General features: G+C 63.7%; 1 protein-coding gene across 9 annotated transcripts; it reads right to left on the bottom strand.

Moving 5' to 3' along the window:
• Nucleotides 1-539: 539 nt before the first annotated feature.
• On the bottom strand, nucleotides 540-26,322 carry KCNAB2 (potassium voltage-gated channel subfamily A regulatory beta subunit 2). 9 transcript variants are annotated; one of them, XM_032201431.1, is made up of 17 exons: nucleotides 26,303-26,322; nucleotides 18,515-18,634; nucleotides 18,141-18,182; nucleotides 8,386-8,429; nucleotides 7,661-7,698; nucleotides 7,423-7,502; nucleotides 5,722-5,766; nucleotides 5,493-5,537; nucleotides 5,369-5,412; nucleotides 5,188-5,274; nucleotides 4,592-4,636; nucleotides 2,462-2,547; nucleotides 2,207-2,327; nucleotides 2,017-2,111; nucleotides 1,634-1,754; nucleotides 1,475-1,563; nucleotides 540-1,251 (listed from the first exon to the last, which is right to left on the bottom strand). In XM_032201431.1, exons 2-17 carry the CDS (start codon nucleotides 18,589-18,591, stop codon nucleotides 1,162-1,164), a joined length of 1,149 nt encoding a protein of 382 aa, XP_032057322.1. In that variant the 5' UTR covers nucleotides 18,592-18,634; nucleotides 26,303-26,322; the 3' UTR covers nucleotides 540-1,161. The 9 variants fall into 9 exon arrangements, with proteins under 9 accessions (XP_032057322.1, XP_032057319.1, XP_032057320.1 ...); XM_032201428.1 differs by lacking the exon at nucleotides 26,303-26,322 and adding an exon at nucleotides 22,950-23,064; XM_032201429.1 differs by lacking the exon at nucleotides 26,303-26,322 and adding an exon at nucleotides 22,550-22,611.
• Between the last annotated feature and the right edge of the window lie 201 nt (nucleotides 26,323-26,523).

The raw sequence follows: 26,523 nt of genomic DNA on the forward strand, positions 1-26,523 counted from the left end.
GATGCGAGCGAGCTGCTCAGTGAGTTGGGAGAGGGGCCCCGAGAGGGCTCCCCTACGGTGCTGTCCCCACTTTGCACCAGAGCAGCACGGATGTGCCCACAGCCTGGCACAGCAGCCCTGGATCCAAACGGCAGCACCGGGGCAAACCAGCACTTGTCAGCATCCTGCACACACACGGGGGTGCACACACGTGCACACCGGCATGCATAAAGCCTGTGCACACACCCCCATGTGCACACACACCCCCACGCACACGGGAAGGGGCTGCCGCCACCAACCATCTCCCTCCAGGTGAGCTCTACATGGGAAGCAGCCGCTGCCCCTTGCACACTCGCCTCCCACTCACGCGTCCCACCCCCCCACCTCCACTCAGCCAAGTGCTGTGAGCTGCCGCAGGACCGGCGGGTGCTGCCCCTTGGGGGCTCTGCCTGGGGAGGGTCTGCACCCCGTGCCCCCCACATCCCCCCTCCCGCCCCCATCCTAGGCACGGGTGCAGGAGCAGGCACGCCGCCCCCACGCCGCCGGGGAGAAGACTTTGGTGTCGGTGGTGGTTTGGTTGTTGTTTCCTTGTTGGTGTTGTACAGCAGCCTCTTACAACCCGTGCGGTCCCGGCCAGCAGCCAGCCCCGCACGCGCAACGCTCCCGCGGCCGCCGTGCTCCGAGCACGCCCGAATGTAACAGCCTCCTCGTCCAGAAACACAAAGTAAAGAAGAGAAGCAGCGGGGAGACGCATGCAACGGCCGGAGCCGCCGCCCGGGACAGGTCCCACCGGCCGAGTCCTCTGCGCGGTGCCCATGGAGCGCGCCGCGTGCCGGGGCCGCGTGCCGGGGCCAGCCAGGCCAGCGCAGAGCCCGAGCCCGAGGTGCCCATCGTTGTCGTGCACCATCGTGGGCAGCTTCTGCAGCTGGAGAGGAAGCTCCGAGGCCGGGCATCGGGTGGGCACCGCCTCTGCGCGCTCCCCGGCGGTGGCTTTTCTTGCATCCAAAATAAATGTTACGTAGTAAGCATTATGTTCTCTTGCAGCGACATTGGAAACGATTTCTCTACACGGTCTCGGCGCACTGTGTTCTCGATGCGAACCGCTCTCCACTTTGCTTCAACAAAGCGTAAGCAAGCGAACAGGAGGCGAGGGCGGCGCGGCGTCCCAGCGGCGGTGCGTGCTTAGGATCTGTAGTCCTTCTTGCTGTAGGGTTTATTGCCCAGGATGCTGTCGATCTCGTGGACGATGGAAGACGACAGCTTTGGAAGAACCTGTGCGCAAGCAGGGAGCACGGTCAGCATCCAGACAATGGGTGCAGAGCTGGCCCCGTGCCCTGTACCACTCCCAGCGCTCGGCAAAGCAGTGTCTTTGACTCAGTGTTCCAGCAGGCAAGCCCACACTTTTTCTTCTGCAAAACCTCCCCTTCCCTTCCCACGTGGCACAGGGCAGCACCGTCCCCGTCCCCTCCTCACCACGGAGCCGCGCGGGTCTCACCTGTATTGCTCCGATGTTCTCCATCAGCTGGTCGGCGTTGGAGGCACCCAGCAGGACGGAGCTGACGCCCTCGTTCCGCAGACACCAGGCTGGGGATGCAGAGCGTGGAGCCTGAGCGTGGCCCGGCCGCCCCCCTGCCCCCCTCCCCGGCCCCCTTACCGATGGCGAGCTGGGGCAGCGTGCAGCCCAGGCGCTCGGCGATGGCCTGCAGCTCCTTCAGCTTGGCCTGCTGCCGCCGGCCCTCCTCGCTCAGGATCTTGTCCTTCAGCCACTGGTACCCCTGGGGGTGGGAGAGGGGGGTCAGCAGCGATCTCTGGCACGCAGCCTGTCCCATCCCCTGGCATACTGCACGGGACCAGCACCTTGCAAGTAATGCTCTGTGCTTTCCATAGAAAAGGTAACCAAAAACGCCCCCAGCTCTTGGCTTCTCAACCTCTGCACCCCCTCCCCAGCACCCACCCGCCCTGCTCTGCAGCCAGCCCCTCCCTGGGGGGGCCCCGAGCACTACGAGTCCCTTGGCACCTGCAGAGTGCGGGGCTCACCTTCAGCGATGCCCGTGAGTAGGGGGGGATGCCGCCGTCGTACTTCCCTGAGACGATGCCGCAGGCCAGCGGGGACCAGGTCATGGCACCAACGCCTGGGGAGCAGAGCAGGGGGTGAGCCGGCTGCTCCCCACGCCCCCAGCCCTTCCTGCTGGGGTTGGGCGAGGGCTCGGGGGCACGGGGCCGGTACCTATCTTGTGGAAGAGCTCGGGCAGCTGCACCTCCACCTTCTCCCGCTGGAACATGTGGTACTCGGCCTGCTCGCAGATCGGTGGGATCAGGTTGAACTGCCGGGCCACCGAGTACGCCTCCTGCCAAGCCCGGGTGCAAACCATCAGTGCCTGCTGTGCCCGCGTCCCGACCCCACCGCACCGCGGGGCCGTGGCCGCTGCTCGAGCAGCAATTTGGGCACCGAGGCCTCTGCAAGCACTTGTAGCAGCCCTACCATGATCTCCATGGAGCTCCAGCGCGACGTCCCCCAGTACATGGCCATCCCCTGGTTGATGACGTGGGTCATGGCGCGCACCGTCTCTGCCGGGGAGGAAGGGGAGAGCGGCAGGCGGGCGTTAGGGAGCGGGACCCGCGGCCGGGCGCGCCGCGGGGAGGGGGGGCTGGCGCTGCACAGACATCTTGCAAGCAGTGTACGTCCAAACACCAAACCGGGGCGGGAGTTTGACGCGGAAATTAAAACAAAAGGGAACCGAAAACGACCCGCGAGAGAGAGAGACTGCGCTGGGAATCGCTTCTCCACACCTAGTGCTTTTCCAAAGCTATTAAAAACAGACCCGAATCAAACCACATGAGAGAGTCACATGGAGCTGACATATTTAGGTGTGATTGTGCTGAGATGAGCAGGGAGAGACAAAAAGGATGTGATTTATGGTCCCCCAGGTGGGGGTGGTGTTCAGGAGATGCTTTTGGAGAGAGAGCAGGAGGGGGGCTGAGGGAGCAGGCGCCGGCGCTGCCCGGGGTGGGAGATGCTGGGCTCCGGGGCACCAGCACCAACGCTGCGTGTGGCACCTGGAGACCAGCTGAAAGCATCACCCTCACACCAAAAAGACAGAAAAAGTAGGGGAAACAGGCAGAAAAGGGCTGCTTCGAGTACTCAGCACCCAGACAGAGCTGGAGTGGGTGCCTTGCTGCTGGCGGGGCAGCGGCGCGGGCTGAGCCCCACGCCTGGCACCGGCACCACGAGGGAGGCTGGCACTGCCTCCAAGGTGGAGGGGCTAAAAGCCAGCTCCGGCTTTTCCCAAAATGCTCCATCGCAGGAATGAGTGGCAGGTAAAACAGGGCTTAAGGACGCACAAAAAAAGGAGCACCTTCCCCAAACCCTGCATTTAGTCAGTGGTGTTGGCAGCACCGCGGGTCTCTCGCAGGATGGCTCCAGGATGCGCACGGACCCACGGCACGCGGCGAGGGCGCCCGGGGCCACCACGCTGCCGTACAGTGCTTGCAAGGCTGCTTGCAAATGCCGCAGGAGAGGGGGAAGCTGGCGGGCGGGCGTTTCTACAACCCTCAGGCTGCCCATGGGGAGGGTGCAGGAGGCGGCCCATCCTCTGCACCCAGCACCGCCCTGACCTCCAAAACGAAATGCTGAGCCGGGCTCGCTGCTCCATCCAGGGCTTGCAGCCCGGAGGAAGGGGCTCGGTGCTGGGACCGACCACCGGTGGCCCCGGGCCAGCATCGTGACCTCGGCCTTGTGCTGCTCGGCTGGGGGGGGTTGGCAGCACCTTCAGCTGCTGGCCCCAGGCAGCTGTGAACCATGCAGGCTGGGTTGCAAGGCAGGCCGTGCTGCCACGCCAAATGGAGGAAGCAGGAAGGAAAAGGCAGACAAGGTTTGGTTTAACACCACCAGCGCATGCACCAGTGGGCTGGCAGCTCGGCCAGGCACCGGGCTTGTGGTAACCAAAGGCTTTGTCAGTCGGCTCCGGCAGCTCTGCGTGGGACAAGAGACGAGAGAGAATGGAGAAAGCCTGGTCCTGCACGTGCAGGGAGGGGGGCAAACAGGGGCAGCCTGGGGCTGGGGGAGGCTGCGTGCAGCTCGCTGGGTGCTGGGCTGGGGGGCTAAGAGCTGCCCCCACGGCACCTGGGAGCTGCTCTGCTCTAACAGCGGCGCCTTGCAGCTCCCCGCCAGCCTCCGTGCTCCCCGCCACGCAGGGGATTTGCACCCCCTGCATCAAGGCATGACAATTGAAATCCCCTGCAGCAGGGACCGTGCCGTGTTCCCCCCCTGGCACACTCGCCCTGCTCCCGAGCGCTCTGAGCCCCATGCACGGGGCTAAAGCAGCGCGTCCAGCGGCAGCACGCCCGACCGCAGCCATGCACGGGGAGAGGACCAGGGGTGAGATGAGGCGACGGGGAGGGGAGCCACCAGCTGTTTGCTTTGTTCCTTTACTTGCAAGATGTTCTGGGGGCAGGGGGTGTATTTTTGTTTGGCTGTTGCTGCTGTTTTCCTTTGCGCATTTTATGGAGAGGATTGTTTCGGGGGGGGGGGGGAAAGGAATTAAAATTAAAGACAAGAGCGGGTTCTGTCCCATAAAATGCCGCTGGGGTTCAGACTGCGGGTACGATGTACCTTCTATGATGAATGTTCTTGACTTGGAAGAACTAAATGGGTCCCCTGGTGATAAAAGAAAGATGTAGAGAGACCAGAGGTTACAGCTGCCGGCGTATCACAGCGAAGGGCACGACGAGGGGCGTGGGGCTGGGGGCGCCTCCAGCACCGCGGCAGCAGCCTCCGGCTGTCCAAGCGTGGCCGGGGAGGCTCCTGGCAGCGGGCGAGGAGGGGGGCGTTCTGCAGAGCCTTCACTTTGTGCCCGTGCTGAACGCATTGACAGAGGGGAGGATTTATGCTCGGTAATGGAAAACACGCTTTGGAAGAGAAAGCCTGCCACACAAAGCATGATTAAAAACCCACGGATGGCGATGAAATACAAGACGCACGATGCGATGCACGGCCCAGGCTGCCGGGAAGCGGCCCTCCCGCTCGGGACCAGCACCGAGGGGCGAGAGGGGAGGAGCGGGACCGGCTCTGCCCCACGCTGGGCACGCGGGGACAGCGGGGCCGTGGTGCTGAGCAAGGGGCACGGCCCCGGGGACCTGGGCTGGACGCCTGCTCCCGCCCGGCACGTCCCGGCACCCGGATGGCACGGCGGCGCCGGCGGCACCTACCTTCCATCGGCGTGTTGGGGTCGGGCCTGTTGGCGAACACCACGTCCACGTAGTCCAGCTGCAGCCGCTCCAGGGACGCCTTCAGACCTGGCCGCACAGCACAGGGGCCGTCAGGGGCGGTGGCCGCACGCCGGGCTCCCCGCAGCCAGCCGGTGGCACCGCGTCCTGCCCGCTGCCCTACCTTCTATGATGTGCTTTCGGGACAGGCCCCTCTCCGTCTCCGCTCTGAAAGAAGAGGAAGCAGAGGTCAGGGCCCGCCGTGCGCCGGCCGCTCTCTTGCAGGGCAGGGTGGGTGCGCTACCTACTTTCCTCCCCAGAAGATTTTGGTGGTGATGACCAGGCTGGATCGTCTGCGGGGAGAGGGGAGAGTCACCGCTGTGCCTGCAAAGCCCCGTGCGCCCTGCCCCGCGCCCCCCTTGGCCCCCAGCCCCCAGCTCCTTCCCCAGCCCGTTGGCACCGCAGTTGCCAGGAAATGTGCCCCACACAAAAATGAATCGCTGCGAAACGCCTGACCCAAGGAAAAGCCGTACCTACCTCCACCCCTTCTTCTTGATGATGTTTCCCAGCACAACTTCAGCCCTACAGAAAGGGAGACATAAGCCGTGAGCTCTTTAGGCTGGTACAGGAATTGGGTCAGGAACGCTTCGGTAATGAGAAGCGACTGCGAGAGGCATCGGGGAGCAGCGGGAGCGGAGGGCGAGGAGCAGGAGAGTGCTGTGGGGCTGGGCAGAGCCCAGTGGGGACGCCCAGGGCCCGGTGCCTGCCCCAGGGCCGGCCCTGCTGCCCTCCTCGTGGTCTCAGCCCTGAGCACCCAGCCCCAGCCCCTCACCCTTGGGGGTTGCTAAATCCTCCTGAGGGCGAGCAGAAGGGGAAGGGGAGCTCAGGTGTCTGCAAGAGGGCTGAGGCTCGGCTCGGGCAGGGGCACCTCGCTGGAGACAAGCCCTCTGGAGAGCCATTTCCAGGCTCCTCCGGCAGTGCCGCTGCTCCCCAACAACGAGAGCTTTCTATTTTTAAGCGGCTGTGTGGGCTTGCTCCACGCACCGCGATGCATCGGGGCCACCCCTCCCGCGGAGCAGCCCCGGCACACGGTGCCCTGGGAGAGCCACCTGGTGCCCCCGCGGCCCCGGGGCACCGCACGGCGCCGTCCTGGGGCTGCGATGGGACCAGGCCAGCACCACCCGGGGCTGCTCGTGGTGCTCCCTGGCTGTGTTTTTGTGATGGCTGAGTCAGAGCCGGCGCAGGACCCTCCAGCACAGCCCCCCCCAGCCTCCTGCCACCCCTCTGCCGGCACCGCGTGGCCTGGGCAGAGCCCTCACCTCCACGGGAGAGGGCGCGGCGAGACGTAATGTTTGAGCAAATGTGACATGACTTCCGAAAACGAGCGCGGAGAAGCGGAATGATTTAATTATTTCCACTCTCCAAACTTTTAAACCAACCTGCATGACAATGGCTGTCCTCACCCAGCTAATGGAGAGCAAGGAGGACGAGCAAGCCCTCATTACTGCTCTCGGGGGCAACGGGCTTGCCGGGATGCTTAATATCATCTATCCTTTCAAACTCTTTCAAATATTTAGAAAGTGGAGTGTCTGCAGGCACACTGCACCGAAGAGCTTTAACACAGCTCGAACAGCGCTGTGAATGAGCACGGCTGTCCCTGAAAACCTCAGGTACAAGGAAATCCAGCGTGCCTGGAGAACTGGGCTGGACGGGGGCTTGGAGGGATGGTTTGCAAAGAGCCACGAACCCAACGAGTTATCGACACCCGTCGAAATTCAGACGTGTTTGCCTGAACCACCCAAGGAGTGCTGAGGGCTCTGTGAGGGCTGGAGGCTGCCTGGGGCTCTGGCACCGACACAGGGGACTGAGCTTGCTGAAGGCAACGCTGTCCTTGCCCAAGTGTCTGGGTAACGCAGGAGTGGGTTTGAGGGAAGAAACAGGAGGTTTTGCTATTAGGTCGATATCCGTGCTGATGCTTTTAATGCTAAATATACCGCAGCCTGCAGCTGCGAGGGGACTGAGGATGCCTCAGCACTCTCCAGCCCAAAGCCCAGCTCAGCACCTCCCTGCCCCGTGGCACCGCACGGCTCCAGCACCCGGCTGCCCAGCCTGGCAGCAGCTCAGGAACGCCGGAGGAGAGCACAGGATGCGGCCCGGGGTGAGGAGGAGTCGGGGGGAGCCCGGTGAGGAAGGCTCACACAGCACATGCAGCCCCTCGTGCCGAAGCGGGGTACTCACTTGCCAGCAGCGTAGACTTCTGCTGTGTCGAAGAGATTAATGCCATTGTCATACGCTAAAGTCATCAGCTGCTCGGCCATCTGCAAACACAAAGGGGGGGTGCTTGGGGGGGATGCACCAGAGCCCGAGACGAGTCCTGGTGCCCTGTGGCTGGGCCATGGGGGGAGCCCTGCCGGCGGGGAGCCGGACCGCGTGCTGTGGGGCGCAGGGAGCGCTGGCCAGTGGGCACCATCCTTACCTCGTCCGTGATCTGCCCTCCAAAAGTCACCCATGTCCCTGCGGAGGAGAGAAGGCACACGTTGAGCACGGTGGCTGCAGGTGTGGGCAGTGGGCAGGGGCCGTGCCATGGGGGGCTCTGTCCTGTCCCTGACCGCGCCGTGCCCCGACCGCCCACCCCAGCTGCCCTGGCACAGCACCCGTGTGCCGTGGCCACGTTTTGCACCAACGCATGTGGCAAAGCACTCGCGGCACACCCCGTTTGCTTTCTGTTATATCAAGGGAGAAAAAGAGAGAACCACGTGGGAACTTCTGGGCCACATCGCAGCACTGCTGCCAGCCCGAAGAAAGCCCCCTCTGATCTGCGTAAGCGACCGGTAACGCTTCAGCCACAGAACCCCATTGTCGCCAGTGACAATCGCAGAGCCATAAATACTTCTGTCCGTGCTTTGTAAGCGGCTCACTCGTGCTGGAAGCCCACCGGGCTCATCCTGCGCACGTTCCCAGCCAGATCTGAGGCCAGCAGCTGGCTCTGTGAGGGCGCTGCCCCCGCCGCTGCGCTGAGCGGGTGCGTATTGAGGACAAAGCAGAATTTTTTGGCCACAATTAGCTGCTGGGAGTGCAAGAAACGCCGTGCCAGCAGCTGAGGCGTGCTTTCTGACCGTCCACTTTTTCTCCCCCATGGAGCACGGGAGCCCCGCTGCGCGCCCCCGAGCCAGGAGCCGTGCAGGGGGCGCGGGCACTCACCCAGGCCGAGGCAGGACACTCGCAGCCCAGACTTGCCCAGATTTCTGCAAGACAGAGACCCATTAGAACAGCAGTCGTAAATCCTCACAATGATAATTAATTAAGCTAATTAAAAAGATGACTCCCCCCCCGGCACTGCCCGGCTCTTGGAGGGCACAGCCTACGTGAGCTCCCCGCCTGCGTGCTGCTGCCGGGGCTGCGTTAATTCACATCCCCGTGCGGGAGGCGAGGGGCAGCAGGGAGGGTGAAACCCACCCAGGAGCGGGCCCCGGTGATGAAGTGAAAGGCACAACGGCCCTGCGTGTTGCGGGGTGGGCACAGAGCCACACCTGGCTCCCTGAATTCCCATGACATGAAGCGGTGCCAACAGTCCTGGAGCGCCCGGGCTGCCCCAAGCTGCGTGGGGCAGGCAGCAGCCGGCCCCCAGTGCCCCCAGCCGGACACCCTGAGGTGCTGGTGCCCCCCACCAGCAAGAGAGGGGGGAAAAGCCCAGAAAAAAACAGGGAGCCACACAGCAGGAGGGTGGGAGAGCAGCAATGGGGACAGAGAGGCGCACACAGCACCGGGGCGCGCGCTGCGTGTAGGCACCTGCAGAAGTGACCCACCGAAATGAGAACCCAAAAGCTGCACAGCTCTCCTCTGAACCACAAATCACGGCTGGAAAAGTCAGGCATTTATTTTAAAATAGGAAGAGTGGGGAAAGATGAAACAGCTGAGCCCAGCTGAAAGCACCGAGACCTAACCACAGTCACTGCTCTACTTCTGCAACCAGGCAAAACCGAAATAAACCTGGGGCTGCCGCGAGCCAGAAGGCACAAGAGAAAGAACAAAAAGGGAAGGTGGATGCGGCTCCTCTGAGAGACAACAATTGCTGATGAAACCACAGATCATTGAGCAATAGGAGTTGGCTGAACGCACAGGGGCATGCCGGCAGCAAGAGCACACGGGCAGTGCCCAGCCTGGTCCCAAAACTGTGTCAGCAGCCCCCGTGCACGCACGGTGACAACGAGCAGCGGCCCAGGAAAAGGCACGCGAGGGGCAAGGAAGGGAACAAGTGCCGGGGGAGCACCCCAAGGGGGGAGCACAGTGCCCGGCTCTGCCCCGATGTGGGGCACTGCCCCCGGGACCACCACTCCTCGCCGTGGGCTCACGAGGGGCAAAGCGGCTCGCGAGCGGAGCAGGTGCCTGCAGGCACGAGGCACCCCTGCACGACACTGAGAATTTGGCTGGCACAAAGAAGCGGAGAATATTCTTTCGGGAACGCATCCAGGCTGGCAGACGTCTTTCCTGCCTTTGCCACAGTGATTGATAGCGCATTTTAAAAAATCACAAAGGTTCAAACAACAAGCATTAAAATAAATAAAGTGTAGGTGAGCTGCTGCAGCCCGCCCGCGCGCGGCTGCCGGAGCCGAGTCGCGTAGCAACTGCGAGGGCCCGCGGCCCCCCGCGCCCCCCAGTTCCCCCCGGCCCTGCCCGATGCTGGGGGGCACAGGGATGGAGCAGAGCCTCAGGACGGCGATGCCGTTTATTAATTTCAGGCTGGGATTAATGAGGATGCTTTCCTTCTGCGCTGCTGCATTATTGTCCAACATCTGGAAGGCACGGGCTGCTCCCACGCCACGCAGCAGATGCTCCACGTCTCCAAACCTGTTTTATTTTTAGCCTGCTTAGCAGAGGGCAGCGGCGATCGCCACGGGCTGTCAGCACGGTGAACGCCAGGGATGTGGGGCTGCGATGCACACAGGAGCACAGCCATGGCTCGCCCGACCCGTGTCACACCGCATGGGCACCGGGACCGCTCCGGGAGCCCCCCTGAGCGCAGCCCCTTGGCACAGGGGCAATGGGAGTGCCTCCGTTCACGGCTTCCCTGCGCAGAAGTTTATGGATTGGTCGCCAAACCGAGACACGTGCAGCTACCTGGGGAGGCCACGCAGGGGAATTTCAGGGAACGGGCGTCCCCCCGCATGGTGGGTGGCTTTTATGGCACCTGTTTGCAAGGAGCCTTTGACTGGAGGAGAGCGGGGGTGTTTGGAGAGCTCGGTGGCCCCGGTGCAGGTGCAGTGCCACCATCACCGTCACCTCCCAAGGCTCTCGGATGGACCCTGGCCACCCGAGCAGGTCACTGCCTGGCACAGGGGTGGCCCAGGGAGCTGGAAGCACGTCTGCCTGCTTGGAGAGGAACCGGGCAGGGGGAGAGCGGCACACACGACGCATTGTGTCTGTGGTTTCACCGCTGGGACCTGGCTGTGGCAGTGCCCATGCCTGTTCTCTGCACCCCGGGGTGGTGCTGAGCCCACCCTGCCCAGCGCCGAGCTGAGCCCCCCCCCAGCGGGCACCCCAAGCCCCGGGCAGTGCACGCAGCCATGCCATGGAGGGGGACGTGGCTAATTAGGAAGATAACAGAGGGCGACGGCTGATCTCATGCCAGCGGTGCGCCTGCCTGATGCGTTTTGCATCCCAGCACCGTTCGCATCTGGGCTGGAGCAGGCGCACGCTGCAGGGATCAGCTGGGGCTCGGGGGGAGCTCAGCTCGGTGGGGATCCCCTGCCCGAGCGCGTTAACCCAGGCTGTGCTGGCAGGGCACGCCGTGCACACTCCGTGCTTCATTTCCAGACCCGCACACACGGACAGGGTCCGGACACTTCTCACAGCTCAGCACACGCTCCCTGGGGCTGCGAGTGAACTGGCAGCGCTGCAAAGCCCCCAGTGCCTTCACAGCCCACGAACAAGCGTGTGCCACCAAGTCTCCAACTTCCCCAGCTCAGCCGCTGCCCGCTCCCACAGGCTCAGCAGGCACCACGGGTCCTCCTAAACCCCAAACTGCATTTTTGGGCTACTTTTTTTCCCTTCCCATTCCACTGCTTTTGCATGAGGTTGGACCAAAACCGTGCTGAGAGGGGAAAGACAGCAAACTGCGAGGGAGGAAACGAAGGCGAGCGATGCACACCCGGCGCAGACCAGCACTTGTAGCTCCGAGAAACCTGGAGCAGGAAGATGGGAACAATACACCCCCATCCCCGAGCCTCCCTCCTGCACAAATCACAGCGAGGGGGTACCAAACAAACCCCAACCAGCAGCGCACCTCCCCGGGCGAGCAGCGGCGCGTCCTTCTCCTACCTGTATTTCATCCCCGGCTGCTTCACGCTGGATTCGCTGGAGGACGGGGCGTTCTGCACCGAGAGCTGCCCCAGGCTCCGGGCGACCATGGCCACTGCCCGGAATTTGCTGCGCGTGCCGAGGCTGGGGCTGCTGGCATTCTGCCGGTTCAGCCGGTCCTCCGCGCTCCGGCTCTTTATGCTGTGCTCGGAGCACACAAAGGAGACCTGCATGGTGCCCCGCGGTGCGGGCTGGAAGGCTCCTTTCCCTCCCCGGGGCTCAGCCGCTGCTCCCGGGCGCGCTGCGGAGAGTCAGGGGTGAGGATAACGGGGAGGGCTTCCCCCAGGAGCGCGCAGGTCCCGGAGGAGAGGGCAGCCAGCAGACGCCGCGTGCTCGCTCTCAGCGCCGCTGCTCGCCTGTCCAGAGGGTTAAAAGCAAACTTGGGGACGTCGCGGTGCTGTCCTCTGCCTCCAGCCCCCTCCTGGACACGCAGACCCCGGGGTCTCCGCCGAGCGTCACCGATGCTGCCGGTGGGTCCGTGCCGTGGGGAGCGTCCCTACGCCCCGGCTGCGTGGGGGAGAGGGCTGCGTGCCCCCCGTGGGGCCGGTGTCCTGGGCACCTCGTGGCCAAGGCTCTGCGCTGCGCTGCGGCCCCCCGGCATCGCCCGCCGGGCGCCCCTCGCCTCCCGCGACCCTCCCGCGGCCGCGGAGGCGGCAGGGAGCAGCGGCAGCAGCCTAAATTTAGACGGCAAACTCTGCGAAGCAGGGCCCTCCTCCTAACGTCTGCGAAGCATCACTCAGCCAACATGACGGCTGCGGGGCTGGATCGAGAGACCCAGCTTATATCAGCTCCGGGCCATCAATATTTGATGAGTTTTAGGAAGCAAACAAACCCCGTCAGAGCAGGTGGGGAGGCAGAAACATGACCACTTCCAGCCGCTCCGTGCCGGGAAGGCGCACACCCCCCCTTTATTTCCGAAGGGCTGCTGGAAAGCCTCTCGAATTATCTGCCTGCACCTCGTCCCTCTGAATCTCCGTGGAGGAGTGCTGACCACCGTGCCCTCCCAGCTCCTGGCCAGCACAGAGACCCAGGGGGCTGCCCCCTGCTGCCACCAGGGCCAAAATCCTGGGGTCCCCGTGGGCAGCCCCCACCCCTGCCTCCGCCCTGCCGGTGCTGCTCCCCCAGTGCAGCTGCAGGACGTGGGATTTGGGGTGCAACAGGCGGCGACAGGGAAGGGAGCCCCTGGCCGTGAAGGGGTCTGTTTGCATCCTTCAGCCGTGCAGTAACAGAGCAGTGCCTCTGCTCCTAAGCTGATCCAAGTCAGATTTAAAATCCCTCTCAGGAGTGTTTGCACATTAAAAAGAACATTATTACCGGGTAAACGCGCAGCCTGCAGAGATGCCCCCAGCTCTCCTGCTTCCTCCTGGGGCAAAAGCCTCGCTGGGCTTGCAGCTGGTGCTGTGACCCGCTCAACTCTTCCCTGACACTTCCCCACAGAAGAGCTCAATCAGTCAAGCCGAAACCCAATTCCAGCATCTGCTGCCGAAGGAAGGACACGAGTGGCTGTGCTGCCTGGGGGGGGACACACGGCCGTGCCCCAGCAGGCAGCTCCCACGGCCGGGAAATCGTGGCCAGAGCAGGAGGGGAAGCACCGAGGCAGCCTGCAGCCGGCCTGGCAGCGCAGTGCCACGCGCTCATTTCTGGAGCAGGAGGAAAACGGCTCGGGGCTGGGGCCAGGCTTACGGGGGCGTGCAGGGGGATTACATAAATCAGCCTCCGATGCACCGAGACAACTTGTGATCTGCTCGGGCTTCCCTCTGCCTCAAAGCTCCTCGGCGCGGGCGGCGGGGTTGGGTAATCCGCGGGTGGCAGTGCCAGCAGCCCCCGGCCCCGGTGGGGGAATCCTGCTGAGCTCCCCACCAGGACTCCTGCTGCTCTCCTGTGGCTGACCCAGGCGGGCACCTTCCCCGTGGGCACGAGTATCGTGGGCACTTCTGCATCCCCCAGCTGCTGGGGGAGCTCTGTGCCCCCACCAGCCCTGCGCTAATCTGCCCGCAGCACTGAGCCCAGATTAATGCTGCTGCCAGAAGCTTTTGCCCACAGCCACCAGCACAAGGGACGGCCACGGGTCTGCAGGAGCAGCCCCAGCAGCTCCCCCAAGCTGTCCCCTGGGCCGTGGATGGCCCCGAGCGAGGAGGTGCCCGAGGGCCGTGCCTGCTGGTGCACTCCATCAATAAATAACTGCTGCATGAATATTAAATGGGCTGCTGCGACGTGTAAATGCTACCTCCGCTTTCTGTTAAGCGGCCAGGACAGCTCCTTGCCTTTGCTGCCCTCTCCTCTGCAGGGGTGTGAAGGCTGGGGGCCGTGCTGGGAAGCTGCAGGTGCTCGGCGCATCCCCCCTCTGGCGACCGTGCCGTAATGAGAGGGACAGGAGCGAGCTGAAACACTGATACCCGCTCACCGCCCCGCGCCCTGGACCTACATGCAAAATTAATGCAGTGCCAGCTGTCCCTGGGCTCGCAGGCAGCTTTCCGGCTCAGCAGGACATTTTCTCAGCTTTATCCTACCCCCCCCCTGCGTCGGTGTTTAATTTTGCAGTCGGTGAGGCCGGGGGAGCACAGGGCACCCGGAGGCACACATTAAATCCTCCTGCAAACACTGCGAAAGGCCAGGGCCGCGCGGTTGCGCAAAATACATTTGCACTTCCGAACTTCCCACCGACACTGAAGGAAGAGCAAAAAATAAGCCGGGAAGCTTCACGAGCACCATCGACCGAGCGAGGCAGCAAGGCGCTGACTGACTCCAGCCGCCCCTGCACGCACCACACCAGCTCTCCTTCCCTCGAGGGACTGGAGAGGATCGCACCGGCATCGAGAGAGAAACCACTGCCACGTTTGGCTGGGCAGGAAGCACCGCGTGGCACCGCACCGAGCGCTGGCGCTGCCGGGATTTCGGTGCCCATCTGGCACCCCTGCTGCTGCACGACGCTTCGCCCGGGCGGCCGCGGCCCCTTACCTGTACTTCATGCCGGTGGCGCGGGCCGTGCAGCCGTCCAGCGAGAGCCCGTGCGTCCGCAGGAACTCCTCCAGCGTCTTGGCCTGCGCCGCCGCGCGGACGTCCCGCAGCCGCCGCAGCTCCAGCGCGTCCGCCCGCCGCGGCTGCTGCAGCCCCCAGTCCGGGTGGTGCCGGCTGGCCACGCTGCGCAGGCTCTCGCTGTACGTCATGGACAGCATCCTGCTGCCCGAGCGCGGGGGCTGCTGCGGGCCGGCCGGGCGGCGAGGGCTCAGGGGTGCTTCGGAGAGAGCCGGGCAGCCGCCCCGACCTCCCGCAGCACCGCGGCGCCCCAGGGCCCCGGCCTCGTGCCTGGCCTCGTGGGGACCCGCAGCAGGTCTGCCCCTCGTGCAGCCCGGGGAGGGGACAAGGGGTTTAAGCGGAACAGAAGTCTGCAGAGGAAAGGCAACGAGCAAAAGAAATGGCAAACGCGACGCAGCAGCAGGGAGGGGAATGGAACGGGGGCTGCCACGGCTGGCGCATGGTGCTATGGGGCTGCACGGGGTGCTCACGTGGGGCTCAGCACCACCACGCTGCCCTCCTGGCGTGGCATGGGATGGCACAGCATGGGTACAAGCACTGCACGATGCAGCGGGGTCCCGGGGCTCCTGCTGTGATGGTGCTGAGCTGGGTGCCGTGCTGCAGCCTGCCACGTGCACACCTTGAGGCACAGCTCTGCTTCTGCAGCGGGCACTGACCGGGCTGTGACTGGTTTGCCTTTCCCTAAGGAACACCCAGCAAAGGGCCACGGGCAGCCCCTGGAACTGGCTGGGGTGGGACGAGCGCTGCTGCAGCTCCTGGCAGAAGCTGGTGCCTGCACATGGGGCCACGCTCGCTGGCCAGCGAGGACGCACGGCCACGCGGGGCTCCCGTGGGGCAGGAGTCCTGCAGAAGGGGTGCCCGTGGTGCTCACAGCAGGCTGCTGCAGCCCGTGCTGCCAGCCAACGCCTTCCCTGCAGCAGCAGCGCGGCGCCGAGCGCGGCCGGAGGCGCCCAGCTCCCCGCGGCACCGCCTGCGACCTCGCTGGTGGCGGCACCGAGGAGGTGGCATTGATTTTCCTGCTGCTCTCTGGAACACGCACTGCACTCAGGGCCTGAGCGAGCTGCGTGTCTGGGGGGTCCCAACGGCACCCGGCTGTGCCCCCTCCCCACTGCTGGCATTGTTTTTTTTTAATTTTTTCCCTGATTTTTTTTATGGCAGCACAGCTTGAAACAGCGTGCGCTCTTCCAATGAAGTGTGACCTCAAGAAAAAAAGCAGAAAAAGAGGAAAAAAAGAAAAAGAAGAGCGTTAACTTGCAAGGAATTACTGAAAACCCTGGGGAGTTCGAGCGATAAACAATGTGCTTGAAAATACCGTAGCACTCCTCCTGCTCAGGAAAATCACGCAGCGAGAGTACTGACAGTGCAGGGAAATACGAAAAGAGGATCCCCTCTCCTGAGGCCAGGCAGGGCTATGACAAAACAAACCCTGAACACCTTGCAAACACCAGCACGGAGCCCTTCCCTGCAGCTCAGGGCTTTCACCCCGCGGTGCCGGCAGCTCCCCGGCCCCAAGGGCTCCCCTCGCTCCACAGCAGCCGGGAAAATCAAAGGAGCGCCCAGCGCTGCTGCACACTTCTCGGGCTTCATCTCGCTGCAATTAAATTAAGGCGGCGGATGAAGTCGGTGGGGGTGAGGCGAGCTGCTCCGAGGAGCGAGGTGGTAATTAACTGCGTGCCCTGTTTTGACACCTCTCTGATTTTTGGCTGAGCGACATCACCAGGCGGCAAGGCAGAGCACGAAAGCGCTGGGTGCGTCCGCGGGCAACTTATTAGCAAAAACTTTGTGCTAACGGAGGGGCGAGAATCAGTGCCCCAGCGGGGGGCTGGAAAAGCTGCCAAAGCCCAGGCAGCGACACGCCAAAGCAGGAGCTGTTCTGCGGAGGATTGCAGGCAGGACCCCCAAGCACGCCCCGTCCCCAGCCCATGGGGACCCCAGCACCCAGAGCTGAATGCGCCGCAGGGCGCTCTGAGGGCGCAGCGAGTGGTGCCAAAAGGCAACAGAACAAACACAACACCACAAACCAAAACACCCCCAACCAAACGAGCCCTGTGTTACCTTGGGCAGGAAATCCCTGCAGCCCCCGGCAGGCCCTGCTGTGTGGCTGGGTGCACACAGACCCCTGCCCAGACAAACGCACCCCTCGCACCCCAGGAGCTGCCTCCTCCGCGCCCACGGAGCCACCGGGTGCCACCGGGCCCCCAGTGCGTCCGGCCCCGCGCCGCCCGGCAGCTCGGACTCACCCGGCTTCTGGGGATCCTGCTCATTAAAATGACAAGCTCTGGGTTGTTAGGGTTCCCTTGGACAGCTATAAGACATGCACAGCTGTGTTTTTTTTTTTTTCATTAGGGGAGTGTCGACGCTTAGCATCCAAAGCAATTGGTGAATACAGGTCCCTCCAGAGTCAAGTTTTTTAGCAGCGCTCCATTAGCCCTATTAGGGTATTTTCTTCCTAGCGAACGGGAGCTCAATTATTCATGACTTCTTCTCTAAAAGCCTGTGGATGCGCAGCTGCTTTATGAACACTGGCATCGTTTCCCCCGCCCGCAGCCGCCCCTCGCCGGTGGCTGCAGCGAGGCGCCTGGCAGCGACAGGTTGCGCCCGCCGGGACGCGCGTGGCGGCGGCACCCGGGGTGCCAAAGGGCCCCTCGGCGTGGTGGCAGGGCTGCCGAGGGACGTCGGGTCCAAAGCACAAACCCCTCTGGGCAGAGACGCTTCTCCTAAAGGGAGATCTGCTCCAGACCCTGTCACCCTCTCCTCCATCCACACGTTGTGCTGGGGGAGGGATTGGGAGGCCACGGCGCATTGCCCCCCGTGCCACCGCGGGCTGTCCTGGCCCGGCACCGCTGTGTACGGTGTCCCTGGAAGCACTGAAGTGGCTCCCAGCGCCCTGCTGGCACCATGTGCCGTGGAAAAGTGCCTTTTTAATTTTAGACAGTAAAAGGATGGAGGAAAAAAAACATGTGTTGTCTTATGTATCAGTTAATGACATTTCTCCAAATGGAAGGAGCAGATGAAAGGGCTGGACGGGTTCCTGGAGCAGCCCTTGGGAAAAGCTAACAGGCTCAGGCTGTTCTCCGCACAGCACCAGCCCAGCCAGGCTGGTCAAGGGCGAGGAGACGACGGCGCATCCCGGCCCCAAGCTGGCCCCCCCGTTGCCAGGCCCGAGCCCTGCTAGGCGGCGGCGTGCCGGTGCCCTCGGTGCGCGGTGCCGCTCCCCAGCGCCCCGGGCAGCACCCAGCACACGCAGGGATCAGGGACCCGACGGACAGCACGAGTCTGAGTGCAGGAAGCATTGGGGCAGTGCTCTCAGATACACGGCTCGGTTTTGTGTGGGGTGGGAGCTGGGCTCGATGATCCTCGTGGGTCCCTTCCAGCTCGGGATGCTCTGTGACTCCAGGATTTAAGCGATGGCCGGGCCCATCGGCAGGCACACAGGGGAACGTCCCGAGGGGTTCCCGCAGCCCCACATGGATGTGGGGCAGCCACAGGCGAGGGGCTGCCCTGCTGCCGGACATTTCTACTTCCCGGGGGCTTTTTTAGGGAGAAAGAAAGGACTCGGTTACCTGTAGAACTGGAGCTGGCGCTTGGGGCTCCCATACCTCGCGCTTCCGACAGCAAGGAGGAGAGAGAAGAAACATGCCACAAACCACATTAGAAAGGTGGAGGGCCCGGCGGGTCCGCGCGGCCAAACCGGGACCTGTGGTGGCAGGAAGGGGTTGGTGCTGCCCCCCTGTGCTGCACCCACCCTTGGGTGCCCGAAGCACCGGGTACCGGCACGCTACCGGACGGCAACCGGAGGAATCCGCTCTTAAAACGAGGTGCCCTGGGGCTGCCCGCGGTTTGGCAGTCCTGGGAGCGTTTTTCCACCAAACACACAAATGGCTGCGGGATCGCTGGGTCCTGCCGAGCCCCTGGGGCTGCCCGGGTCGCTGCTCACCTGTAGATCATCCCGGGGGAGCCCGTCTGCCTCAGCGAGAGTCGTGCCGGGGAGTCAGTGGTCGATTCCGGATACATGGAGCCAGCCTCGCGTCCCAAGCCCCGCTCTCTGCCTTACCCTCTGCAAAAAAAAAAAAAAAAAAAAAAAAAAAAAAAAAAAAAAAAAAAGAGGAAGAAAAGCTGAACCAGAGCGTGCGAATGACGGCGTTTCCTGTCGCTGGAGCCTGCGAGCCGGATGAGCGTGCGGCAGGGGCACGGCGTGGTCCCCACCACCCCCTGAGCCCTGCCGAGACCCCAGCACCACAACCCGCTGCTCACCCCGTGTCCCCGCATCTCCCCCAGCCCCGTCCCACCCTGCCCTGCCCAGTGCCACCGGCTGCCCTTACTGGGTCGTTTTCCCCCAAATTCAGGGGCTGGTGGCTTCCAAAAGCTGGCACTCGCGGAGAGGCTGGGAGAACACGACCCAGGGCGTGGGGTTCATGGAGCAAGGCTGGGGGCTGCGTGCCTGGGCAGGGAGCAGGGTGCTGTGCGAGCCTGCACTGCTGGCGTGCTGCTGGGTGCTGAGCAGGGCTGCCTGCTGCCTGCACTGCTGCCTGCACTGCTGCCCGCACTGCTGCCTGCAGGAGGCAATCAGGACACGCCACGGGGCGAGCCAGCTCCGGGGCTGCAGAGCTGCACTGGGGAGGCCCAGCCCTGTGCGGCAGCAGACTTACACCACAGCAGGAAGCAGTGAAGAAATTCAGGGCCTGAAAAATTAAACATTTTGCTGACAGGGAAAAAAAAAAAAAAAAAAATCAACCCTGAAACAACTCCGCGAGGCTCCCTCTGCAGTGCGCGCGTTATTCCCAAGCACAACAAGAAAAGAAAATGATCCGGGCTTTTCCCGCAGTCTGCTCGCTACTGCATGAGGGGGGTGCAGGAGCTCCGAGAGAAGGGGGGGGGGATTTTGGTCTTTTAAATTTAAACGACCTTTCTGCAGGCCACGAAACCGAACCTTTACCCCGCAGGCAGCGCGCTGCTCTGCGCCCTGGGTTTGGAGCGCGCCACGTCCCCGCTGCTCCCCCCCCAGCAGGTGCAGGGCCTGGCGCACGGCGCGCTCGCCTCCCGGCACGCACCCCGCGCGCATCCCTGCACGGCGCGCACGCAGCCCCTGCACGGCGGCGCAGCCCCTGCAGCCCTCGTGGCCCAATGGCAGCGGCTGCGGCAGCCGGGGCCCGTCCCCACCGAGCCGCTCGCCAGCACGGCGGGAGCGCCGCGGCCGCGCTGCAGCCCTGCGCCAACGGCACCCCTGGCGCAGCAGGAGCTGGGAGCGTGGCTCGCGGCAGCTCGGTGAGGACGGGATGGTTTTTCTCGTGGCAGGAGGCAGCTGCCCTCCTGCTGCTGCTCCCTGCGGCACGGCGGCTCGGGCACCGCGGTGTGGTGTGAGCCCGGAGGGATGCTGCGGAGCGTGGTCCCCAGCGGGTGTGCGGCACCCCGGTGCTGCTCGTGGGGCCTGCAGCACCAGAGCCTTGCCCCAAAGCACCGCGGGCAGCCCACAGGGAAAAGAGCGAGCACCAAAAGCAAAGCTGGAAGCATCGCCAGGGGGTGAGAGTCCTCACAAAGGGGCTCCGGGAACGGCGAAGCGGGCAGGAGCGGCGGTTCTGCTCTCGGAGAACACAAACCCTGTACACACAGCACCTCCCGCTGTTCGGCAGCGCAGGGCCAGCCGCAGCCAGCCCAGGCACTGGTCCTCCCGCACAGCACCTCCTGCTCGCCCCACCAAAGTCACCGGGAAGCAAGGCGATGAGGCCGAGGGGAGCTGCACCAAGGGGCCCCCGCTCCGACCCACAGCCGGGGCAGCGGCACCGCTTCTGTGTCTGCATGAGCACAGAGCACAGAGAGGCCAAAAACAGACCCAAAACTATTGCACAGCTTAGGAGCGGCTCTTTTCAGGCTTTCTGGATAATTCTGGTGAGCCAACCCCACTGCCTCTCAGCTGGGGCCCCCAGCCCCTCCCTTGGTGCCAGGCGCCCCCCAGCCCTGTTGGAGGAGCTCGGTGGGGCAGCACCACCGATGCCAAAGGCTGCGCTCCCACCACAGCAGCGTGGCAGCGCTGAGCTGTGACCGTGCTCATTGGGGAACCGCTGGCAGCCCTAAAATTTGGAAAGGGACATGAGGCCCACAAGGTATCTTCTGCCCAGGTGGTGCACGGTGCCCCGGGGGCCTGCCCCAGCTGCAAAGCAGAGCGGTGTGCCATGAGGGGCATGCACCATGGGGCAACACGGCACGACATGGCATGGCACAGCATGGCATGGCACGGCACAGCCCAGGGCAGCACCAATCCCCAGGTCAGGCAGCTCTGCCTGCCCACCAGCGCATCCCTCCAGGTGCTCGGAGCCAGAGGCGCTGCCCAAAGCCCCGTCCCTCCGGTGCCAGCACTGTCCCTGCAGGGAGCTCGGGACATCTCCTGCAGGTTCAGCTTCAGCGGGGCAAAACTCAGCACAAATTTCTGCAGGGTGATGTGTGGAAAGAGAAGAAAAAGAGTTTTCTTCTGTGCAGGATGCGCCTGGGGCCTGGGCATGAGGGATGCCCTGAATGCTTTCTGCCACCCAGCTCCCATCCCTGTCTCCATCCCCATCCCCAACCCGTGCCAGCAGGATGGGTCGGGAGAGCGCAGCCGCTGAGATGCTGCAAGGATTTAGGGCCAAGGTGGCCCAGGGTTGAGGCTCTGATGGGCCAGCCAGGTGCATGGTTTGAAGGAGGCTTTAAGTCTCGTTCATTAGAGCGTTAATTGCTGAGATGTAACTGCATAGCTTTACCCTGGCCCTGACCAGGTGTGGTGTGGACATGGGAACGCGCTGACTGAAGTCAAACTGCCCTGCAATGAGCCGTGATGCTGAAACACCAAAGTGAGGGCCTGCGCCTACCTCTTGGCCAAAGGGTCTCCCTCGGGCAGAGCCACCACATGAAGCCCGAGCACGGCCCCCTGAGCACCCCCAGCTCCAAAGCCGGTGGCAGCCCAGCGCATGGGGCAGGCAGAAACCCGGCACCTCTGCTTCCACCCAGACCTTCCCTGGTGGCAAAGCCAGCACGGGGCATCCCGTGACACCCTGCCCATCCACGGCCCTCATCTTGGTGGGGCACCACCGGGAGCCCCCCAGGCACAGATGCTTGGATTGATGCTTCCCCCTTCCCAGGCCCTTCCCCGCTGCAGCTGCCACTGCTTTGGCTGGGGCACGGCAGTCCCCAGGCTGAGCACCCCGAGCACGGGGTGGAAGGAGGGCTGCGGGACCCCCACCATGCCCAGGACCCCGCACAGCTCCCAGCCCTTTTGTGGGGGTGCGGTGCAACCACACAGACCTCTCCCCACTCAAGGTGCCTGTCCTGGGATTTGTTTTTTTTCTCTCTCTCTTTTTTATTTTTTTTTTCAGGGTTTGGTAAACAGCGTCCTCAGCGAATTCCCCCCCCCCCACAACGCGCTACGGAAAAGATGACTTCAGGACGATTAGTCATATTGCCCTACTGTGACTTGCAAATGCTTTGCTAGACCCAGCGCCTGCTGCCATCACCTCCTTCCTCATGCCCTGCACGTCCCCTGGCACTGCCAGGTCCCCGCGCCCCCCTGCAGGGCTGTGTGGGGCAGGACCCCCCCCTGCCCGCACAGGACCCTGCAGAGCCCTGCAGGCTCCTTGCAGCATTCGGGTGCGTTTATAACCCGTTCATTTAATTACCAACAAAGCCACCCGGCAGGGGTCTAGCTGCAACACGTGAGGTCGCCCGCAATTTCACCGTGTGCTCTGAAGCACGGGCACCCGGCGCTTGCTGGGCGCCCGGAATCGATGACAAACCCCAAAACCACAATGTGACACCCCCAGGGGGGGCTTCTTTCTTTTCGCATTCCCGGCGGCAAGCAGCAAGGTAACGCCGCCCGGCGCGCACCCGAGCACCCGCAAGCCCCCGGCCGCGCTCCTGCTGCACTGCGCCCCCGGGAGAGGCAGCCCCAGCCCGGCGCAATGGCACAGCGAAGGGCACCGGCACCCCGGAGCCGCGCACCTACCTCCGCTCCGCGGTCTGCAGGCACACAAAGCCAGCCTTCCCCTTCTCCCTTCCTCCCCCCTCCCCCCCTCCCCGAAAGTTTTTCGTCCTCGGCGGCGAAGATGTGCAGTTTGGGAGGAAAAAACGAAAAAAAAAAAAAAGGGAGACGCAAATCAGCTGACGGCAGAGAGCAGCCTGGCAGAGATGGAGGCTCTGCAGATTTTGGAGAGCGGTGCCAGGTGCCGGTCCAGAGCGGCCGCGAGCACTCACGCGCGCTGGAGGCGGGCGCGGCGGGGGGTTATTTTTTTTACCCCATTCCCCTCGGTTTCTCCCCCCAAAAAGCAGCCCTCGTGCCCGCGGAAGCGCGCGGCGGGAGGCGGGGGAGCCCCAGCCAAGCGCGGCTGCAGCAAAGGCGTCCTCACCGCGCTCACATCCTGACTCGGCAAGTTTTGCGCCGCACCGTGCCGACGAGACGAGCCCTGGGCTCCCGTGCCCGCCGGATGCCGCCGGTGCCGGTGCCGGTGCCGGTGCCGGTGCCGGTGCCTCAACCGTGGCGCTGCCGCCGCTGCGGCCCCAGCCCCGCGCCCCCCGGGAGCGCAGGCGTGCGCAGAGCGAGCCCCGGCCGCGGCACAAAGGCAGGCTCGGTGCCGGGGCTGCTTGAGAGGGAGGGGAGCGGGATGTCTCCGCCACAGGATGCTTTTCAGTCCCGCTGGAGGCTTTTCTTAAGGAATAGAAGAAGAGGGAAGCGTCGTGCGGAGCAGGAGAGGGGCTGTGCGAGGCCAGGGTGCTGCTGGCCCCATGGGATGGGGGAGGTGGGGTCCCTTCTGGCCTCCGGAGCTGCGAATATCCAAGGATAACAGCAGAGAATCAGGGGAGCTCTGTGCCAGGCAGCAAGCAGGACTTGCACCAACCGAGGCAGTGGCCAGTTTGTGTCCCACCACTGCTTTGGAGCTGAGAACAGCAGCAGCACACAGAAACCCGGGATGCCATCAGCACCACAGCCGATGGGGAGTGGGACGGCGTGCCTGGCCATGATGGGCAGGGGTCCCCAGCAATGCCCAGGGGTGCAGAGCTGCATTTTGGGAGCGCTGTGGTGCTGGGTTGCCTTCCAGCTTGTGCCCCACATGGCTCTGGGTGACCCTGGGCAGTCGGGCAGTGGCTGGTACCACACCACTTCATCCCGAGCTGTTGGATACCCTGGGCACCCAGCCTTCCTCCTTGGCACTGATAAATAATTTGTGTGTTTGTCTCTGCAGAGACACCGAGAGCTCCTGGTGTACGTTAAGAGACATAATAACAACCCGTCTGGCAGTGGTTGCCACCTTTTAATTGACTTTTGCTTTTTTGGCATCTTGGAAGGTTCCTCCCCAAAACACGCAGCTTGGAGGCCAAGGAGACACCCGAGGAATTAGAGCAGGCTTGTCCCCAGTGCTGGAACACGGGAGTGACCAGAGCTGATCCTGCTGGAGGCTTGGTTTAACACGAGAAACAGGGGCCAAGTAAACAAAAAGGGTCAGGATTTGAGAAGCAGGCAGGTCACACAGTAGGTTATTTTTGTTTAAATCATGAAAACTGGGTGCTCCCTGGCACCCCCGGCGAGTGCTGACCACCGTGACTTGCGGGGCGTGTGGTGCCGAGTGCCGCAGCACAGCTGCGCTCCCAGCACCCAGGCGGATCTGGGATTGCAGCTCAGGAAAAATGGGGAAAGACATCTGCCTCAGGAGTCCCAAAATAGCCAGGAATTGAGCCTGCATGCAAATTTTGTTCTGACTGTAACCACACTTGCCTGATGAAAAACCAAGCAAGTTTTGCGCGCAGACGCAGGCGCGCTCCTGCCGGTGGTGGGGCCACTTCCCAGTGCACCAGGACTAACAGGACCAACACATGCAGGGGCAGCTCCAGAAGACTGTCCTCTTCTGCAAAACCAGCTCACGAGTGTGCTGGCCAGCACAAAAACACTTGGAAAAAAAAAGAAAAAAAAAAAAGACAAGCCAAGATTTATTGAGAGTGCCGAGCACTGCAAGCACCCCTTGCCGAGCTGCAGGATTTCGGGCATCAGGGTGCGGGACACGGGGCAGGAACCCAGCCCAGCCCTTCCACGAGAGCTTTGCAGCACCAGCCTGGCAGCTCTGCTTCTCCAGCAAGCTGTGTTCACCTGCACCAGGAGTTGTTCTGCTCCCTGTGCCACGTGCCTGGCCCACGAATCTGCAGACCAAGAGCGAGGAGATGGTGACGGTGCCTGGGGCACCTCGGCCCTGCTCCCTGCCTTATGAGGTTAAAAAAATAAATGTAAAAACCACTGCTCTCCTGTACCTTCTGCGAGCGGCTGCAAGCAGAGGCTTTTCTTGCGAACCAGCAGGAGAAGCACTGCATCCATGTATATGCAATTATTACATAATGCACGTACTCATTGCATACATGAATTTTCTATATGTTGGCCACCCCGTCTCTCTTGGCACTCACCCATGACAGGGAAATGTGGCTCGCAGCAGCGCAAGGTTTAGAAGCAACCTGCGATTTTGAAAGCCTGGCTTGATGCACTCGCATGCACAGCGCCAGGGGCAGTCCTGATTTCTCGAGGTTGACGTACGCGCTCCTCTCTTCTGCCAAAAGGCTTTTACCAGGACGGGAGCCCCAAAAACCCTGCATGAAGCGTCCCAAAGCATCCAGGTTACACTCAATGGCAAAGGCACCCGGCAAACCCCAGGGGCAAGCACAGCAGTGGGGATAAAGGTTCCTCTGTGCACGTCCCCTCACCTACATCCTGGGGACACCTGCCTGGGAGCTCAATCCTGCCGCTGCAGCTGGCCCCTGTGCCACAAAAGAGAGGATGTTCAGGGAGATATTTGGGAAATATTTGGGAAATATTTGTGCTTTTTGTTTGTTTTGCTCGCTTCTTCAGCAGCAGTGACCTGGGCTTCAATGTCTCTGCCCCCCTGCAGCAGCGGGGGGCCACAAGGGAACGCGTGGGGGCTGCGGGAGCGCCCTGCCGGGCCCGGGGCCTTCGGGAGGGTTTCGGGGGCAGCTCCGTTGGGTGCGTGCAGCCCCCGGGGGTGCTGGTGCCGGGAACCGGGAACGCTCCCTGCTGGGGGCTGGCACCGACTTCACGGCTGGGTGGTATTGGGGTGAGGGCGGGCACGGCACGGCACGGCACGGCACGGTACGGTACGGAATGGTACGGAACGGTACGGTATGGCACGGTACGGAACGGTACGGCACAGAATGGCCCGGTACGGCTCCGGCACGGCACGGTACGGTTCAGGCACAGCACGGCACGGCTCGGCTTGGCACGGAAATGTACGGCACGGCATGGCACGGCACGGCACGGCTCGGTTCAGGCACTGTACAGGCACGGCACGGCTCGGTACGGCTCGGTACCGTACGGCACGGTTCAGGCACGGCTCGGCTCGGCTCGGTTCATCTCGGCGCCCTCGTGGGGGGCAGGCCCCGCCCCGCCGCCGCTGATTGGCTGCGCCGCCTGCTCCTCCGGCCGCATGCAAATCGCGGCCGCCCCGCGCGGCGCCCATTGGCTACAAAAGGCGCGGCCCCGCCCCCGGCCCCTACCGGGCCGCCGGTAGCCGCCGGCCCCGCGCCGCTCCCGGGACCCCCGCGAGCCCCGCGCCCGCCGCCCCCAGCCCCGCAGCCCCCGGGCCCAGACCCCGCCGCCAGCCCCGCGTCCCCCGGTGTCCCCCGGTGTCCCCCAGCCCCCCCCATCCCCGCGTCCCTCGGCTCCGGTCCCGGTCCCGGCCCGCTCCCCGCTCCCGTCCCCGCTCACCGGCGCGGGCGCTGCGGCCGGAGCGAGCGGCGCGGAGCGGAGCCGGGACCGAGCGGAGTCGAGCGGCGCCTCCCCCGCGGGGCGGCGCCCATCGCCCCAGTAACCCGACGCCGAGCGGGGCCCGACCACCCCCGGCACGGGGGGAGCCGCCGCCGCCGCCTCCCGCCCGGCCCCGGCCGCTCCGTTCCCCCCCCCCCCTACCCCTACACCACCGCCCGGTG

Source organism: Aythya fuligula, chromosome 21 (assembly GCF_009819795.1).
Source record: "Aythya fuligula isolate bAytFul2 chromosome 21, bAytFul2.pri, whole genome shotgun sequence".
NCBI lineage: Eukaryota > Metazoa > Chordata > Aves > Anseriformes > Anatidae > Aythya > Aythya fuligula.